General features: G+C 42.4%; 1 protein-coding gene across 6 annotated transcripts in view; it reads left to right on the top strand.

Annotated features, from left to right (window-relative positions):
- Positions 1–21,522, top strand: part of PLA2G4C (phospholipase A2 group IVC) — a 179,967-nt gene that overhangs the window by 146,112 nt on the left and 12,333 nt on the right. For all 6 annotated transcript variants that reach the window (XM_063913458.1, XM_063913461.1, XM_063913460.1 and 3 more), the window contains one exon: positions 12,823–12,974. In XM_063913458.1, coding sequence (XP_063769528.1) covers positions 12,823–12,974 — 152 coding nt within the window. The remainder of the gene's footprint in view (positions 1–12,822; positions 12,975–21,522) is intronic.

The raw sequence follows: 21,522 nt of genomic DNA, 5'->3' as shown, positions 1-21,522 counted from the left end.
ATAATGGCTTTATTATCATTTATTCATTACATTGAATTATTGTTAATATTCTTCTTTTTGGAATATTGCTCCAACTTATATAACTATGGTACCCCCAGCACCAAATACTGGCAGGTGAGCTGAGAGGTTACGGCTAGCCAATTTAGATTATTTTAATATCACCTAGATGATAACTTTATATGGTGACAATTGATTAAAATATAAATATCTCCCTCACCATATCACATTTGGATTTTGTATACTGTATCTTCTATATCTCCACAGCCCCCTCGGGGCAATTATTTATGTTTGTACACAATACTATGTGATAATAATGGTTTATTAACATCTATCCATTATTTTGAAGTATTGTCTACACTCTCCTTCTTTGGAATATTGCCCAGACTCATATTATTATGGTCCTCTAAGTGCTAAAAAACTGGCAGGCAATTTAAGAGGCCAATTTGGATCACATCATTTTATTCTAATAACACCTAGGTGACAACTTTATATGGTGAGAATTAAATGTCTCTTTTGTCAGTAAATACACTATATTGGGAAGGTACACTTCCCTTAATATCAAGATACTGTGATAAATGATTAAGGGACGAGTACTCTTCCTGTCAGCTAATATGCTATATGGGGAAAGAATTACCTGGATACTTACCTCAGGAACATACTTACCTTCAGAATATACTGGATATCACCAATTGCTGAATGTTATAACATTAAAACTTTGAGTTACCCCAGTAACCACATACACATAACTGGACATCTTTGCAGTGATGTGGTATCTGTACCATAAATGGGATTTGGAATACATTAGCACTTTCTTTACCAAAAATCCTGTTTTTGGACTATAATATATTATATCTTTTATTATTTTTTAGGATAGGGATCACATATTATGTCTGCGATAGGGCTGGACAAGGTAGGAATAACCCAGGAATATGTATTTATTTATCAATTAATTGCATGAATAAATGAAGATAAAATCCAAAAATATGATACATGATAATCAAGCCGCTGGGAGAAGAAAGAATATAGCGGGGTCAATAGATTTTATAATACACAAAGGTGTTACAGCTGGTTATGTAGCGTGAAGACAGAGCGATATGATATACACAGATTCGGGGTCCAATTGCAATTAAATCCCCTTCTTCTTTGGTATATTACAAATCACTTCCTTACCAACGTATGAGCATCGCAATTGGATAGTGTTGTCACAGGGTATTTGTAAAGACTGACCCAGGAATATGTGTATATTCATTAAAGCATGCTTTTCGTAATAAAGGTAACAATATTGAGATATATAGAATATGATAACCAAGAGGCAGTAAGATGGAGAAACACAATGGGACCAGTAAATTATGGTATATAAAGGCTTTTATAGCAAGTCACGCTGCTAGACAACGGATGGATATGCTGTATACAGATACCGGGGCATGGTGGTAATGTAATCCCCATCTCCGTGGATATAACATTGGAGCACCGCGATTGGCTAGCGGCGTCATGTGATAATAATGAATACAATCTATAGGTTGATGGCTGCATGTGACGTATTGGGACACAGTAGAAGTACGATAGGCTGGCGGTCCCACGTGACCTGAATAGTAGATGTTGATTGGGCCAAATGAATTTGATTTATACATGCTTTCGGGAGGCGCTCTTGTTGCTCCCTGACGAAGCTGCTACAAGCAGTGAAACACGCGTGTAGGGCACAGCGTGTCCACATGTGTTCAATGTGCAAATGATATAATACAGATATATGATTATAGAACATTAGTTGGAAGTTTGTAGTAACAGGGACGTTATTGTAGAGGGCTGAACATGAGGATTAACCATGTGTAGTGTCATGACGCTAATATAGGAACAATCACAGGAGGCTAGCTGTCAGTCCCCATTGATAGGGACACCAGACTGTAGAGGGCTGAATATATAGATCATATGATAGGATATCTACTGCCTAATATACAGATATTTATGTAAAATATGGTGACAAGTAATAGTCTTCAGAAATAGGGAGACTGTATTAAGCTGCAGCTAAATCTACACTAGCCGTTTAGATTGATATACCCAATGACAGCTGGTGGTGTGTTGTAAACCTCAGACACTGAGCTAGTAGCTACAAATCTCATCAGTAGTTGCAACTGTATATGATTGTAACAAATTTAGAGAATCAAGTAGCTGAGACAGGATCAACATAACATTGTTACATAGTAATCAATTGGCAACTTTGAGAAGCCAGAAGCAGTGGCATGCTCTAACTCAGCGGTGGCCAACCAGTGGCTCTTGAGCCGCATGAGGCTCTTTCTTTATTTAAATGTGGCTCCCAACACTCTAAATCATGTGACCACAACCAGTGGCGTCAAAAGGCGGGTACTGGGGGTGTGGCCCGCACCCGGGTGTGACGCCCGGAGGAGGGTGACACCAAATGTCAGCTCCTCCGCACTGACAGGAACCAGGTGCTGCAGTGAGAAAGTCTCCTACAGCACCCGGATCCTGTCACAGAAGAGGAGCCGACAGCGGACGGAGACTGGCTCTGGGGGAGGCCCAGCATCTCCGGAGATGCTGGGCACGCCCCCAGAGTGACAATTCCGGGATCCCCGCAAATCCACGCCCCCTAAGTACAAGGCCACGCCCCTTTTTTGCCGCAATCGCGGCAGGAGATCAGGGGCGCGCACCGGGTGTCACCACACCCGGTGACGCCTCTGACCACAACAGATACAGAAACTGCTACACTCCAGCCAGACATGCAGCAGCACTACAGGGACTGAAAATTGAAGGAGCCAGATACTAGAGGCGAGACACCCACTGGCAAACAGAGAACACGTTAGGGGCTGCAGCAATGGCACGACTTGGTGGGGGAACTTTAGTGATACATGAGGGTGGGCTAGAGTGACACAAGGCGGAGCTGGCTGGAGTGACATAGGAGGGTACTGGCAGGAGTGACACATGGAGGAGCTGACTGAAGTGATGAAGGAGGGTGCTGGAAGTAGTGACACATGGGAATGCTGGCTGGAGTGACATAGGAGGGTGGTAGCAGGAGTGACACGTGGGAGAGCTGGCTGGAGTGACATGGGGGGTGCTGGCAGGAGTGACATAGGAGGGTGCTAGCAGGAATGACACATGGGGAGCTGGCTGGAGTGACATAGGAGGGTGCTAGCAGGAGAGTCACATGGGAGAGCTGGCTGGAGTGACATGGGGGGTGCTGGCAGGAGTGACATAGGAGGGTGCTAGCAGGAATGACACATGGGGAGCTGGCTGGAGTGACATAGGAGGGTGCTAGCAGGATTATTTTATGTTGTTCTGGCTTTTTCAATGTATTTTATACCAGGGGCGTGGTCTAGCAGGCACAAGGCCATATTCCATTTTTGCATGCGCGCCTTCGGCTCGATGTCGGCTCTTTGACGTACCTAACAAGTTTTTTTGGCTCTTTGTCACTGACTGGTTGGCCGCCCCTGCTCTAACTGAATACACTGAATACAACACACTGTAGCAATTTAACTGGTAACACACAGGAGCCAGAGGACAGCTACGTATTTCAAGAGATCAGTGAAGTAGCTACTAGCAAGAAAGGTTATGTTATAACTATAAACCTTATAATACACATGATTATTAATACAGTCATAATTATGTGACTGTGGTACAAGTGACAGCTAGAATATATGACATTATGATACATATTCCTTGACATACTCGCAAAGGTCTCCCTATACAGCGGTTGTCTCATATATTAAGATTCTTTGGATAGATGTAATAAATTTACTAGAAACGATAAATTAATTTCCCTATATCCGAGACAATTTAAGTACAACCATGTATACGTATCACACTATATGAGGATTAAAAATACTATACCTGTCAATCATCATTTCATTTATATTGGTAGCCAAAAAATAGGAATTATTCCTTAAAGTTACCATTATTAATGTATATGTGGGTTACTTTATATTAAGATCTTGGATTGCTATTCAATTGAAGATATATATAATAACTCTCAGTATAATTATAGACGCACAGGAAACGAGGTGTGCCTATAGGTAGATTGCTTTCTAGAAAATTGGGGCTGCTATACCCCTAATATAAGCAATTTCCTAGAAAATTGGGGCTGCTATACCCCTAAATATAATTGGGGCTACTATACCCCTGAATATAAGCCATTTCCTAGGAAATTGGGGCTGCTATACCCCTAATACACATTGGTTGCCTCCCTCAAAGTGGGGATTACCATAACCTTTAAAGTAATCTAGCCCACATACATAATATAATTTTCATGGGTATAGATAGTAAGTGTGAAGGACTCCTGATATATAGAGATTTCTATTTCGGTAGAGATCCGTGACTCTGGGTATAGGGAAATTGAGATTACAGCAATTATATATAACTGAAGATAACCTTCTATTTGTAATCGGATGATATATGTATATGTATTTGAATCTATAGTCTCCGCATTTGGGGAGTACCCTCCAGCTGGTAACTTCTATGGAGTGAAGGATACACACACCTAAAGATTGGTTGTTTGAATTATTAATACAGCATAGTGGGTTCTAGTATTATAAATTTGTGATAAGCCCTCTTGATATTGGATAAAGACAGTCAATATACAAGTCATTACAATAACTCCCAAGAATTAGACGAGAAACACATGTGGACACGTTTTTTAACTCTTTATTCACACATTTTTCCATTCTTTTCACTTATTTGTCAGTATTGTGATTTTAACTCTTATGTTTCACGGTAGCTCAGGACAATATCCAACCTTATTTTAATGTATATCGAATAAAGGTTATATTTTAGAATAAATTCATATTCTCTCAGTGCGTTAACAATACAGACTTCCTTCTGTTTTTTTCTCTCACATTCTTCTACCAGGACCTAGCCTGGCTGTCTTTGACTGCGTGGCTCTTGAAGCTTCCGTCTTGAGGGCTAAGGGTTTTTCTTAAGAGGTCATTAAACTATGTTGCGGGCCCGGAAACCGGCTTCTGCTCGGATTAACTATAGAGTCTGGCATTCCTACTTTGTTTGGTGCGCATCTAATAATTATGATGCTTCTAAGTTTAGTACAGCCAAACTTTTGGCTTTTCTGCAGCAGGGCCTAGATTTAGGCCTGCGTCTGGCCTCCCTCAAGGTTCATATTTCTGCCTTGTCGGTGTGGTTTCAGAGAAAAATTGCGACTTTATCTGATGTTCATACTTTCACTCGGGCTGTGTTGCGTATCCAACCTCCCTATGTCCCGCCTGTGGCTCCTTGGGACTTGTCGGTGGTTTTGGAGGCATTGCAGGAGCCTCCTTTTGAACCCTTGGGTTCAGCTGACCTTAAGTGGCTTTTCCTTAAGGTGGTGTTCTTGCTGGCTATTGCCTCTGCTAGAAGAGTGTCGGCTCTGGGTGCCTTGTCTTGTAGTTCCCCATATCTGATTTTTCACCGTGACCGGGCGGTTCTTAGGACTCGTCCTGGATATTTACCTAAGGTGGTTTCTTCGTTCCACCTTAATCTGGAGATTGTGGTTCCAGCCCTTGTCTCTCCTGATCTGTCTCCCAAAGAGAGGTCTTTGGATGTGGTACGGGCTCTCCGTATCTACGTGAAGAGAACTGCTTCTGTTCGAAAATCTGATTCTCTCTTTGTTTTGTTTGGATTTCACAAATGTGGCTGGCCCGCTCACAAGCAGACCCTGGCCAGATGGATTAGAATGGTGATTGCACATGCTTATGTGAAGGCTGGTCTATCAGCTCCTACTCACATTACGGCCCATTCTACTCGGTCTGTTGGACCTTCTTGGGCGGCCCAACATGGTGCGACCCTTGAACAATTGTGCAAGGCGGCTACGTGGTCCTCCGGGAACACGTTCATAAGGTTCTATGCCTTCGATACTGCCACTTCCCAGGATGCTTCCTTTGGATGCCGGGTTCTTGTGCCCACTACAGTGCGTCCCCTCCCATAAGGATCTGCTTTAGGACATCCCCATTGTCCAATCCTTGTGGAGCCCAGTGTACCCCGCAGCAGAAAACGAGATTTATGGTAAGAACTTACCTTTGTTAAATCTTTCTGCGAGGTACACTGGGCTCCACAAGGCGCCCACCCTGACGCACTTAGCTTCTTTTGGTTGGTATGGCATTAGCCGCTGACACTTCTCTTGTCGTGAGAGTGTGGTGTATGTGGCTACTAACCATTGTCGTCTCTTTTCCTGCTACTGCATTGGGCTGGTTAACTAAAAACTGAGCTCCTGAACACACTGACGGTGCTGCTGATAATTGTACTGTGTTTCCTCATACTGCAAGTATATCATGTCTGCTTCTGAGGGTGACTGTTCTGGGGCTGAACACACTGACGGTGTTGCTGAAGCCACAGATCCATATGAGGAGAATATAGCAGCTGTGGGCTCTGGTTCTGGGGACTCCTAGCCCCCAGTGGGACTGTGGCAACGGAGGCACAAACTGACTTACCGTGGGCCGCTTTTTCCACGCTTCTGCATACGCTAGTTCATAAACTAACACCCCCTATGGGACCCCCAATGCCGGTACAACCGTATGTGGTCCCTGCAGCTAACCCGCCGTGGGCAGACGATTTATCTGCTCAGTTAAAGAAGTTGAACCAGTCCCTTACTACTAAAAAGTCCAAGGGGTCCTCTAAGCGAGTGCTTGTCTCCTCACAATCCACTGCTGTCACTGACACCTTGTCTGATGAAGACGGCACGTATACTGACCCCACAGGTTCTGACTCAGATACGGCTGATGGGGAGGGTAGTTCACATGTGGATGTTCCTGATCTTGTGGAGGCTATTAAGTTAATTCTACAGATTATGGATGATCCCGAGCCATCCGTCCCTCCTAAGAAACCAGATAGGTTCAAGCATCAGAAGGTGGTTAAACAAGTTTTACCTCACTCTGACCACCTAGTGGATATACGTCAGGAACCCTGGGAAAACATGGGTACGAAGTTTGTGCCTCACAAGAAAATGCTGTCTCGCTATCCCCTCACGCCAGAGCTGTCTAAGAATTGGGAAACGCCTCCTCCAGTGGACTCACATGTGGCTAGGATGGTGGTTTCCTCAGCTCTGCCTGTCACTACCGTCACGTCTCTAAAAGAGCCTACGGATAAGCGTGTGGAGGGTTGTCTGAAAGCTGTCTCCTGTGCAGGGAGGCGGAGTTATAGAGGAGGCGGCGCTGTGCATTCTGGGAACAGTCAAAGCTTTGAGTCTGTTGGTGCCTCGGATCAAGATCCTACTCTACACCCCATTGTCCAATCCTTGTGGAGCCCAGTGTACCTCGCAGAAAGAGATTTAACAAAGGTAAGTTCTTACCATAAATCTCGTTTTTGCTAAATAAAAGTGTTAATAGTTTATTTTTACCCATTACCATTGATTTGATTTAGATTTATCTTCTGTTTATTCACTTTGCATTTTGTTAATTGATAAAAATAAACTATTAACACTTCTATTTTTGAAAGCATTCCTACTTTGAAGCAACAAAAGAAAAGAAAAAACCCTTATTGCTTTAAAGCGCAAATGTATAGAATAAATGTTGTTGCTGGTCCTTCGTTCACTGCTATAAAAGGTAGTGTGTATACCTTTAATTAGGGAATACAGAGGATTTGGAAAATAGCAACGCTCGTGAGAGAGCAATATGATTTCCAACAAATGGAGAGCCGAAAGTAAATATAAATTATTTAATGAATATTGCAATTAAAATGTATATTATATAGAATATGTGTAGCATAAATTAGACAAATAACACTTAACTCGTTAAAAAAAATAATTTATAAAATATTGAATAATGTCCCTTATTTACTTGAAAGCTGTATTGTGTGTGATCTGAAGGGAAAAAAAACACACACCAAAGGTAACAAGCCTTGGATAAGAAGCTGGTTCAAACAATCATAGATCACTGTGGCATGGATTGCTTGTTAGCCATTTATAAATTATGTTTCAAGCTACAGTATGACAGGCAAAGTTACTTTGTGCACAATTGTAACTGATGATGGAGTAGAATGTTGCTCCTGAGTAATGATGTTAATCGCGGTGAATTATTTACTGAGAAAGCTCAGTGTTCCACGGCTGATGTATATGCAACGGTAAGAAGGTGAATAAATTACTTCTCTGATGAGCTGGTGAGAGGTAATTTTTTCCTTCAGATCACACACAATACGACTTTCCAGTAAATAAGGGACATGGGGGGTCATTCCGAGTTGTTCGCTCGTTGACGATTTTCGCAACGGAGCGATTAAGGCGAAAATGCGTATTTTAGCACAAAACTTAGTAGATTTACTCAAATCCGTACGAAGAATTTCCATCGTTAAAGTGATCGGAGTGTGATTGACAGGAAGTGGGTGTTTCTGGGCGGAAACGGACCATTTTCTGGGAGGGTGCGGAAAAACGCAGGCGTGCCAGAATAAAATGCGGGAGTGTCTGGAGAAACGGGGGAGTGGCTGGCCGAACGCAGGGCGAGTTTGTGACGTCAAACCAGGAACAAAACGGCCTGAGCTGATCGCAGTGTAGGAGTAAGTCTCGAGCTACTCAGAAACTGCTAAGAATTTTCTATTGGCAATTCTGCTAATCTTTCATTCGCAATTCTGCTAAGCTAAGATACACTCCCAGAGGGCGGCGACCTAGCGTGTGCAATGCTGCTAAAATCTGCTAGCGAGCGAACAACTCGGAATGACCCCCATTATTCAATGTTTTATAAATGATCTTTTTAAACGAGTAAAGTGTTATTTGTGTAATTTATGCTACACGTATTCTATGTTATATACATTTTAATTGCAATATTCATTAAATAATTTATATTTACTTTCGGCTCTCCATTTGTTTGAAATCATATTGCTGCTCCCATTAGTGCCTCGTTAAAGCATTTGCGAAACGTGCACGTCTGCGTTTTAGAGCGGGGCCGCAAAGCCCGCTCACTGATCACTGTGCCTAACATGCTCATATATTAGGATAATATGATATAAATCATTGTCACTATTAGGGTACTGTTATGCAGGAATCTATAATGTTCAATGGTCAAGTGTGTTAGAATTTAATCGCACAATAACAGTTGTTAATATACAGAGTATATCGGGACCATTCCAATTTGGGCGGCTTGTACCAGCTGCAGACAGCAATGACCGTCATGCTTTAAAATAGAAACTCTGCTGTATTAGGATTGAATGAATTAATTGATAAGAAAAGAAACATGATGTCTCTTTAACATTATAATATACATGGAGTGTTTCTATTAAGTCACTGCCAACCGTCTTGCAGGAAAATTTAAACTGCGATACATATTGGCAACATATCCGCTCACTTAATTAATAAGCGAGGGATCATTTAACATTGGGCAGCATATTATTACAACAGCCGTAAGCAGAAACAACTGAGCATCTCTGTCACATTTTAAGAGTAAGCATTAAGTATCGTCTCGCAGTAAAACTGTGAGACGCATTGCAAATATATCCGCTCACTTAATCAACAAGTGAGGCACCATCCAACCCCGGGCGGCATTAAGTTATTAACAGCCGCAAGCAGTAATAAACGAGCATTTATGTCACACTGCACGTGTATGCATTAAACAATATATAGAATTAATACTATGTGGTGCATATAAAATTTCGCATCAAGGTACATCAATATCAGGTACTGTGTGATGCGTTGTATATACATCCACCTACTCTGATAAATGTGTACAATCGCAATATAGTTTTAGGTGGCAGATAATCTCCCAGTAAGGAACAGACGTACTTGGTTTAACGTGAGGCACCCACATTATATATATTATCATTATCAGTGGAGAAATTTTTAATCCCTTCCCAATAATATTCACAAAGAATTGCTAGCTTAAATCATAACGGAACATTTGGTGGGACATGGCAGGCTTATTACTATGTGTGGTAATAAATTAATAAAGCCTGATAAGCTTTTAACCACACACAACGTGTATTAAACATCATTAACCATTGGCGGCAGCGTGAGTGCGGCGAGCAGCCAGTGAATACCCACAATACTAGCCCTAATATATCAATATTTTCATCTGACATTTAATTATTTTATAGGGCTTAGAACACAAAAGACCTGATCCAATAGGTGTACAACAGCCTGTAATCACATACTACTCAAAAGACCATTGTCAATGGAGTCATGATGCATGCTACATCTAGACCCATGCAATAGACATGATCTTACTGTGCGTGGAAGACTAATTAACAGTGTTTACACCAGGGTCTTGAGCGAATGGAGTTCCTTTAATAGGAACTACTGATGACACGTTTTTTCCTGCCAATAATCCCATTCCATAGAATCATTAATTTATACCATGATATCTGGATGTTTAATAAGGGACTAATTTTGTCCCAGTACTTTTGATTTCAATACTTACCTTGAGGTCTGTTACATACTGGGATTACTCATCTTCACATAATACATGCAAGATATGATGTCCTAATTCATATTGACGCATAACAAGTACCAAGAACAACAAATAATCAAATTAAATGATGTTAATAAATAAAGACGTATGAAACAAGTGACATTCATTCAGAACAAGAAATTGAGTGAAGTAATTTTCAGAGCACAGTGAATCAGCTTTTATTCATTTTTTTCTAGCACATAATTTTATCACTCACAGCACACAATTTATTTATATTTTTGCACCAATATGTTTCTCAATTGCTAGGCAACTTTTTATTAAGTAAATATCAATAAAAGTTATATTTTAAATATATAATTCTTCTTCTCTCTAAGTGCGCCAACGAAGAGACAATCTTTTCTCTGTCCTTTGTCTTTCTCCAATATTATTGTCTATGGCAGCACCCTCTATGGATGTAAGCAGAATTGTGTATATATTAATACAATTTGGGGATTTCGTTAATGAATAAATTCATAAATTTTGTCTGGTGCAGAAGACATCCCTTTCCCCCATTTTCCTGTATGTAGCGCTGCTATTTTCCAAATCTCCTGTATTCCTACTTTGAAGCATTTTTCCACACATATACATTTTTGACATTTTAAGTTGAATTAGTTATGAGATGGTTTTGGAGAGAGATTCTGACATTAAGGGGGAGATGTACTATGTCTTAGAGAGCGATAAAGTGGAGATGGAGATAAAGTACCAGCCAATCAGCTCCTAACTGCCATGTTACAGGCTGTAAGGAGCTGATTGGCTGGTACTTTATCTTTCTCTCCACTTTATTTCTCTCCAAAGTTAGTACATCTGCCCCTATAACAAATATATAGAATATTCAGGCACAAGGATGTAACACTTAATTAAAAAAGTATAACCACTCCATATTAGTGATGCCTCTTAAAAGCTGTTCCCAATAGTGACATATAGTCACATATATTTTGCAAATAGAAAAGAGCAAAATAAAATTACTCTATTAGAGAGCGCGTGATAAGTTTTTATTATTCAACATCAATAAAATATATTTTGTCCAGCCTGTACACACCAATAAAATGCAGTATCAAACAAAAAAAAACAGCAAACTCTCTTTATCCCACTCCAGTTATTACTGGGGTCCGATTCTTTGTAAAATGGATCAATATCCTAACAAACTGTTATAGGCCCTAAAGATTAGGTGATGTGCCACCACGGTGCCCAATGGCCGATACGGCTAACGGGCAACCCGGCGGTGGGGGAAGGTGACGGGGGGAGTAAAGTTTCTTCACTCCCCCCATCACCCGGCTCCATAGCAGTGCAAGCTAATATGGACGAGATTGTCCATATTGGCTTGCATGTTTAAACGAGCCGGCACCAACGATGAACGAGCGTGGGTCCGCGCATCGTTCATCATTGGTGCATACACACTGACAGATATGAACAATATCTCATTCATTAAGGAACGAGATCGTTCATATCTTTCATTGTTATCGCCTAATGTGTAGGGCCCACTAGTGTGTTGGTCACAGAATCCTGCGGCCTGCGATATGCTACTACAGTACCTCCCGGTTTCATCAAGTTTTAATCTCACCAGTTCCATTCACAGCCATCCCAAAAGTGCAGTCTATTGTCTCCGTATGTCTGGTTGGCCATAGATGAGTATTTTGACAACTTAGTTCAAGGCACGGGAGGGAGGTCACGGCTAGCACACTGTCATCCGTCTCAGTGTTAGAAGACTGTAATTGTCCAAAGGAGCACAGCGGGTAGAAAGGGACTGCGGTATTCCTTGATGCATTTCTCCGCCGTCAATCTCTAGTGGTTTCTTCATCTGCCCCTATACCTACTGCAGGTTGGTTTCTTTCTAAAACTTAGTAAAATAAGTAAGTAAAGTTATACCATAAAAACGTAAGCACAAAAAGTAATCCCAACAAAACAGCATAAAAAGTTACAATACTGATCACATATCAATGGACTGAGTAAACTACAAATATTGGTATACTAGAAAACCACAAGATGAATTTGGAGAAGAAAAGCTGTTTAATCATGAGTGAAATAAAACATAATCTAATTACATAATTACTAAAAGGATCATTGAAATATTATTTAAGATTGAAGGAACCTTTCGGATTCCCAAACTTTCTCTTCAGGAGAAACAATCAAAGTTAGATTTTTAGAATGTACTGGAAAATTACTGGAATATCTGGCATTTATTGAGCCATTTAAAGCTTTTTAAGGTTAGTGCAGTGAAAATATACTACAATGATAAAAATAAAATTTTGGATCATCAAATGAAAAATAAATACTTTAAATAGAAATAATGCAATTGTGAGATTGTTGGCTTTGCAGAAGCAATGTGTAAGATTGTGCGTTTAAGAGATTCATTTGATATTTAGATTTTAAAGGTGATAAACCGGATATAAACAAACTAACAAATGTAACTTTATTTGATCTAAATGCATATTACAGGTATATTAATATTCTAATCATTTTTCAGGTGATGTCCCTGAAGACATCTACAGTAAGGAGTTCTTAAACTTAGTTGATGCTGGACTAGAAATAAACTGTGCATACCCATTAATGTTGCCCCCAAATCGCAAAGTAGATCTCATTTTGTCTTTTGACTACAGTGATGGAAATCCATTTCTGGTGAGTGTTCTCTAATCTCACATCAAAGCAACTCATAATTTAGAGATTAGATCATGTATCACAAAGATAATACATCTAAACCAGGCATGTCAAATTCGAAATCCCAACTGGGTCGAATAATCAAGGTCTAAGTCTTGTGTGGGCCACAAGAACAATAAAATGTCTTATATACAATTTTGAAAGGTTATAGAAACACCAACAATAAGGTATAATCAAAGAGATGTCAAAGAGAAGTATTGGGGAGAAAACTTTAATAGTGTCAGCTGAGAGCTGTGATATTCCCCCTAATTTATCACTGTGTAGTCCCCTCTCCTATATAATACATACCAGTGTGAGCTAGTGTGGTGCACACGACCTGAGTGTAGATGTAATTACCTTATCTGTGCGGGGAATACCCCAGTTCTTGTTCTCCGGCAGTTCAGAGACACATGCTGGGGACTCAAAGAGCAAGTAACACTAGGGCTATGCAGTCAGGGTCTTTTATTATTCCACAAATGTTACAATCTGCATGAGTACTACGTCACTGGGGCGAGAACCCCTGAAATTCTCTATGCTGTCAGACATCTGGTTAATAAACAGGTCACTTCAATAATGCTTCTGCACTTGTAACAAACACAACACGTTTAGTACAGTGGTTTCATCATCAGTAAGTGAGTTACTTTATCTATAGCTTATATAACATATCACAACAGTGCGATTCTTGGAGATAAGACTCCTGTACCACCTCCCTTCAGTTGTCTGTCTAATACCATTACCAATGCATTGGGAGCTCACAAAGTAAACACGACACGAGGTATGTTCAACAGAATGAGACTGCCTTCAGTTTATTATTCTAGGGTTCTTATAGGCAGACAAAGGTGTTTACACAAGCACTTTACATGCGTCATAAACAAAACATAAGAATTATCTCTGAAGGACAAGGAACCTTGGTAGACGCTCTTGTCCTTGTCCCCCTCCTTTCTGTCCATGGGAAATAAGTCTGTACGTCTCCAGTAAACTGTCTCACAGTATGTTCTAGTCTTATCAACCTAGCCTTGTGTTTTAACAGAAGAGATAATTCTTTCTAAGAGCTGAAATGTCAGCATTACTTATAACTTCTTAGCAAAAGCATTTCTTCATATACTCAATATGGCTACTGTTATACAAAATGGCTGCTTAGCATAATGCTGTCTCTCTCACGATTAATATTAGTATGCCCCACTCCCTATTTTAGGCTAGCAACGGTATACCTTTTATTACTAACACTTGCAAGTGTATGATAAAGAAAACCCGACCTGTGCACAGGGATTTAAGTCTCTATTACTATAAATAGGATTTACGCCCACAGTCACTATCCCATTCACTGTTGCTGGGTAGCAGAATCTGTCTTTGGGCAGGTAACCCAGTGTTAATGTGAGATATGGAAGGAGAGAAGGGAAGACACGTGTCTTTGTAATAGCCCTGGCTCAAACCTGCAGTGCTTGTGAGGGTGCCCAGTACCTTCCCCAGTTGCCAGCTCCAGCTGTATGTCACAGTCCTTGGCTCACACAGTATCCCTTGGTCACTGTAGTCTCATCTACACATGCCCGCATGGCAGCTACCTGTGCGTAGTAGGCCTCTGTGGAAGCGATCGCTGCCTGTCTCCAATCCCGGGTCACGCTAGTGTGGGCGCTATGCATTGCCACACTCGGTTCTGACCCCTTGTCCCGCTCTGGGAACACCACCACCACGTCACTCCAGGTCCGCGCCACGTGTGTCCACACACTGGCTCTCCTGCACGCTCTCCACACGGCTGCTGCTGCTCCTTCCCGCCGCGCTCAGCACACTCTCCTCACTCAGGTCAGGGGTTATCAACACAGCGGGCTTCTTCTCTTCCTGCTTTATTGAGCTGAGTCTGCCTTCCCTGGGTCCTAGTGCCCCTCTTGTTCCATTAACCCTGTGTTATCAGGATCTTGAATAGTCTGAGGGAATCTATGAGGTCTCTAGGGCAATCTTGCAGGGGTCCCTGCTGGGACTTGGGTACCACAGTAGTAAAATGTGTCACTTCCAGCCCCCCTCTATCCCTCCAGTCCAGCCACATGCCACCTGGTATCCCCTCTTGCTCCCTGTGTCCCCTCCAGCCACAAGCCCTCTGTGCTTCCTGTACCAGCTCCCTCCAATTTACCTTCTTCATTGAGAGACATTTTTCTATCCAGATTCCAGAAGAATCCTCCTGCAATTAGTGCAGCTGGGAACGCGTTTGGTATGCTTGACCGTTAGATACTAGAGGAACCCTCTAGTATCTTTAATAACTGTCTCCTCTGAGGCGGTGGCCATTTTGTGAGGGACATTTTAAAAATAGAGCTGCAGGAGGCTGGAGGACAGTAGCAGAACGGCAGGGACGGAGGTGGGTGGGCAGGCAGCGGCATGAGCATCTTGGGCCCTCCTGACAGCAGCAGCAATGGGGGAAGGGGGAGGAAGGAATCCCCTGACAACGAGCAGGTACTTGTGTGGCCATAATATGGTGACAAAGGCATTAATGTGGGTGCATAATATGGTGTCAGGGGCATTACTGTTTGGGGCATAATATGGTGATGGACATTACTATAGGGATTTAACATGGCGCAAGGGGCATAATATGGTGTTGCTCCGTGTGTGCATGTTATGGATTATTTGAAGAAAGTGGGCCCCAAATTAGTGTCTTGCTTAGGACCCCATTAGGTCTAAATCCACATCTGCGGCCACTGCGTGTGTGCACTCCACAAAGGGAATCAGGCTACGATTGCTGCCGCTGCAGCGATCGGGTCTGAATTAGGGCCAAGTCTGGGTTGCTATGGACAGCCGTCTGTGGCTACCCTGAGCTCCTTGAGCTCCAGCTTTTGAGTTTTTGTTTTGGATCTGTATCTCCTTCATGTTTTTGGATCTGTATTTGTTTTGCCAAAATCTCCCTTACAAGTTTTAGATCTGTATTTGTTTTGGATATGTATTTTTTTAAAGCATAAAAACAGCTAAAATCACATCATTTGGGCCTGTTTTGACCACCTTACAGCTTACAATATTGTATTTATCCAGTTTAGGCTAAAAGGTTACACTGAGGTAGCTGAATGACTAAGCTAAGGTTCAGCAGAGGCCGACACAATACGTGTATGAGTACAAAATAAAATATACTACACTGCGGTTGACCTTCACCAACAGTGTCACGCAGTACGTGCATGAGTAGGAAATAAAATATATTACTGTGGCACCACCTTCACCCACAGCGTCACACGATAAGTGTATGAGTCAGAGATAATGATTGAACACTATGGTGTAATTTCACCAACAGTGTCGCACAATACGTGTATGAGTAGGAAATAAAATATATTACTGTGGTACCACCTACACCCACAGCATCACACAATATGTGTATGAGTCAGAGATAATTATCGAACGCTATGGTTAAATTTCACCAACAGTGTGATCAATGGGGGTCATTCCGACCCAATCGCTCTCTGCAGTTTGTCGCAGCGCAGCGATCGGGTCAGAACTGCGCATGCGCCAGCGCCACACTTGGCAGCTATCGTTGCCTAGCAATCACCTCTGAGACAGAGGCGGTCGCTGGGCGGGAGGGGGCTGAACGGCGGCGTCAAGCTGCCATGTAGGGGGAGCGGTCCGGCCAATACAGGCGTTGCCGGACCGTTGGGGGGCAGGCTGCGGCAGCTGTGTGTGGGTGGGGGGATCAGGCCGCTGCGGCTGCATGACGTCTCATGCAGCCGCTGTGGCCAGCGGCAGCGACAATTAACTCCCGGCCAGCCGCAGGAGATGCTTTTGTATTTGTGCGGGGGTGCCCGCACTGACATGCGGGGTGGACTAGCCCTGTGCTGGGCGTCCCCCCGCATGTCAGGGAAGAAGATCGTAGCTGTGCTAAATTTAGCACAGCTACGATCAACTCGGAATGACCCCCAATAAGTGTATGAGTAGGAAATAAAATATATTACTGTCGTACCACCTTCACCCACAGCATCACACAATATGTGTTTGTGTCAGAAATAGTATGCCAACACTGCAGTTGACCTTCACCAACAGTGTGGCACAATACGTGTATGAGTACAAAATAACAATATACTGTGGTCTGACCAGCAGCGTCACACTACTTATGAAACTAATATAAAAATTGTATAGTACACTGGGGTACAGCACAAACAAAAAAAATATTTTTTTTTATAATTATATTTTAAGGCGTTTTGTTTTTTGCTTTTATTATTTTAATTTAACACTGGGGCGGCGCACCCCTTTCAGATACAACAGACAGCGCCCCTTTTACAGATACAGTAGAAAGAGCACCCTGTCTGGACTGATACAGCAGACAGAGCACCCCGCCTGGACTGATACAGTAGAGCACCCCTTTCAGATACAGCAGTGGCCCTCTTTCAGATACAGCAGACAGAGCACCCCTTTCATATATAGCAGGCAGAGCACCCCACCTGAACTGATACTGCAAAGCACCCCTTTTCAGATACAGCAGACAGAGGGTGAGATTCAAATGATATATCACGCCCAATTTCCTTTCTAAAATTATCTCAGTTATCGTGCATATTGCGCCCATAGTAATCAGGTTTAGCTGTGTAAAGGGTTGGGTGCCTAGCTACTACGGGGGTAGCGAGCTGAAATAATGATACAACGTCCCTGAGGGCAGAAACAGAACAGGTGTGGAAAGGGGTGAAAAGAATTGAATCCTACCCAGAGAATCCATTTTTCAGATACAGTAGACAGAGCACACCTTTCAAATACATCAGACGTGGCATCCATCCCACACCAGACTGCACAGTACTGAGACGGACACGTCTGTCCAGTTTACTCTCCACAGCCAGAGTGAAGATGATGCCAATCACCGGGGACCTTTATAGAATCCAAAACCCAAGGGAATCTGACAGTGGGATGATGATGTTTTGCCTCATTTTGGGATCCAAGTAAGGAAGTACCGAGCCAGACTCCGATCTGGACTCAGAATGCAAAGTACGGGGTTCGGGTGGGTCCGGATCTCCGAGAACCCTATATATATTAGAGATGTGCAGCTGGCACTTTTTGTGTTTTGGTTCTAATTCCACTTTCGTGTTTTGGTTTTGGCTTGGTTTTGCCAAAACCACCCCTTCGTGTTTTGGTTTTGGATCTGGATGATTTTTTGAAAAAAAACATAAAAATGGCTAAAATCACAGAATTTGGGGGTAATTTTGATCCTACAGTATTATTTACCTCAGTAACATTAATTTCCACTCATTTCTAGTCTATTCTGAACACCTCACACCTCACAATATTGTTTTAAGGCCAAAAGGTTGCACTGAGGTGGCTGTATGACTAAGCTAAACGACACAAGTGTGCGGCACAAACACCTGGCCCATCTAGGAGTGGCACTTCAGTGTCAGACAGGAGGGCAGATATAAAAAAAGGCCCCAAACAGCACATGATGCAAAGAAGAAAAAGAGGTGCACTGAGGCTGTTGTATGACTAAGCCAAGCGACAGAAGTGTGCGGCACAAACACCTGGCCCATCTAGGAGTGGCACTGCAGTGTCAGACAGGAGGGCACTTTTCAAAAACTAGGCCCCAAACAGCACCTCATGCAAAGATGTAGAAGAGGTGCAGTGAGGTAGCTGTATGACTAAGCCAAGCGACAAAAACAATTGCCCAATCTAGGAGTGGCACTGCAGTGGCAGACAGGAGGGCAGATATAAAAAAAGGCCCCAAACAGCACATGATGCAAAGAAAAAAAAAGGTGCACCGAGGTTGCTGTATGACTACGCTAAGCGACACAACAACCTGGCCCATCTAGTAGTGTCACGCAGTGGCTGAATGTTGAGAGTGGTCCGCAATTGTTCGGTCCACTGACAGCATCTCCAGCATGCCCCTGTCATTTTTAAAAAAAATCTGCAATTAGACTTATACTGTAGTACCCCAGGACTAATACAGCAGTACCCCTGGACTCGTACGGCAGTGTCAGACAGGATGGCACTTTTCAAAATCTAGGGCCCAAACAGCACCTCATGCAAACATGTCAAAGAGGTGCAATGAGGTAGCTGTAGGACTAAGCCAAGCGACACAAACAATTCCAACTGGAATTATGCGTACAAAACACTGGAATTATATGTCCAAATCACTGGAATTAAATGGCAAAATCACTGGAATTATACATCCAAATCACTGGAATTATACGTCCAAATCACTGGAATTAAATGGCAAAATCACTGGAATTATACGTCCAAATCACTGGAATTATACGTCCAAATCACTGGAATTAAATGGCAAAATCACGGGAATTATACGTCCAAATCACTGGGATTATACGTCCAAATCACTGGAATTAAATAGCAAAATCACTGGAATTAGGCGTCCAAATGAATGGAATTAAATGGCAAAATCACTGGAATTATACGTCCAAATCACTGGAATTAAATGGCAAAATCACTGGAAATATACGGTAAAATCACTGGAATTAAATGGCAAAATCACTGGAATTATACGGCAAAATCACTGGAATTAAATGTCAAAATCACTGGAATTATACTGCAAAATCACTGGAATTATACGTCCAAATCACTGGAATTATACGTCCAAATCACTGGAATTATACGTCCAAATCACTGGAATTAAATGGGAAAATCACTGGAATTATAAATCCAAATCACTGGAATTAAATGGCAAAATCACTGGAATTATACACTGGAAATAAATGGCAAAATCACTTTATTTATATGTCCAAATCACTGGAATTATACTGCAAACTCACTGGAATTATACTGCAAAATCACTGGAATTAAATGGCAAAATGGAGGTTGAGGGCTTTCATAGTCATGTGAAACTGAACCACTAGTCATGAACATAGGCCAGGTCCTTGCCACTCCGTGTTGCAAATGGCATATTGGCAAGTTTACGTTTCTCCTCAGACCATTTAAATTTCTTTTTTTGGGTCTTTTTACTGAACTTTGGCTTTTTGGATTTTACATGCCCTCTACTATCACAATGGGCATCGGCCTTGGCAGATGACGATGGCATTTCATCGTCTATGTCATGGCTAGTGGCAGCAGCTTCAGCAATAGGAGGAAGTGGCTCTTGATCTTTCCCTATTTTGTCCTCCAAATTTTTGTTCTCAATTATATACCACAATATGCTGCACAGGAATGACTGATGGCTGATGCACAGGACACTACCACTGGTCTGATGCAGGCCAACACAGCAACACTGTAAGGGACTTGTTGTTGTTGTTATTATTATTATACGGCAGCAGTGGACATATGGCGGCAGAGTATACAACCTTGACTGCCTGGTCACTGGAATGACTGAGGGCTGATGCACAGGACACTACCACTGGTCTTATGCAGGACAACACAGCAACACTGTAAGGGACTTGTTGTTGTTGTTTTTATTATTCTACGGCAGCAGTGGACATATGGCTGCAGAGTATACCACTGTGACTGCCTGGTCACTGGAATGACTGATGGCTGATGCACAGGACACTACCACTGGACTGATGCAGCACAATACACCACCACTGAACTGATGCAGCACAACATCGCAGCAATGGACATATGGCAGCAAGAGGACACAAACACTGTGACTGGACAAATACAGCACAAGACACGGACATTGAGAGAACGTAGACACGTCCTCTCTCTACACTCTCCAATGCCGGTGTGATAATGGCGGGGACGTGCGGCTCCTTATATGGAATCCAAACCCTGCGAGCAGAGCCGGCCCTAGCCAATATGATGCCCTAGGCAAGATTTTGGCTGGTGCCCCCTAGCACCACCGCTGGTTCCGCCTCTGACCCTGCGCCTCTTTCCCAGCACCATCACCCCTCACCCATAACAGTCCTCATTTTGGTGTTTGTACCCCCTATATTTTAAATAGGAACAGTTCACACATTTGCCGCACAGCCCAAAAAGGGGTGTGTTTTTGCTGGGAAGGGGCATGGCCACACAATAGTACCCCCAATTCCAATTACGCCACACAGTAGTGCAACTTTATTCACATTTGATCATGCGATAGTGTCCATAATTCATATTACATCCCACAGTAGTATCACTTTACCTTATAAACGTTACTCCTCACAGTAGAGCCCCTTATTCACATTACATCTCACTGAATTGCTCCTTATTCACGTTACACCATACCTTATTGCTCTTTATTCACATTAGATGACACAGTAGTGCCCTTTCTATACGCAACGCCACATAGTAGAGCACCTTATACACATAATGCTACACATTAGTAATGCCCTTATACACATAATGACACACATAGTGCCCCTTACACATATGTTGCACATTATTAATGCATTTTTAAATGACACACATAATGCTCCTTACACATATTCCGAACACTACTGCACAACCAACCCACACACACACACACACACACACACACACACACACACACACACACACACACACACGCACACAGCACTCACACTGCCTCTAACACTGTGACCTCTGCTCTGCTTGGATACAGATACAGATGTGTCCTTATAAATCTTGCCTCAATGCTAACATCTGGCACCTTTTTTTGATGAAAATGCATCTTATTTGCATTGCTATGTGGCTAGGATGCACAAGCAGC

Source organism: Pseudophryne corroboree, chromosome 1 (assembly GCF_028390025.1).
Source record: "Pseudophryne corroboree isolate aPseCor3 chromosome 1, aPseCor3.hap2, whole genome shotgun sequence".
NCBI classification, from domain to species: Eukaryota; Metazoa; Chordata; class Amphibia; order Anura; family Myobatrachidae; genus Pseudophryne; species Pseudophryne corroboree.
Note: the sequence above shows the minus strand (reverse complement) of the source record. Positions and strands in the feature narration are given on the sequence as shown.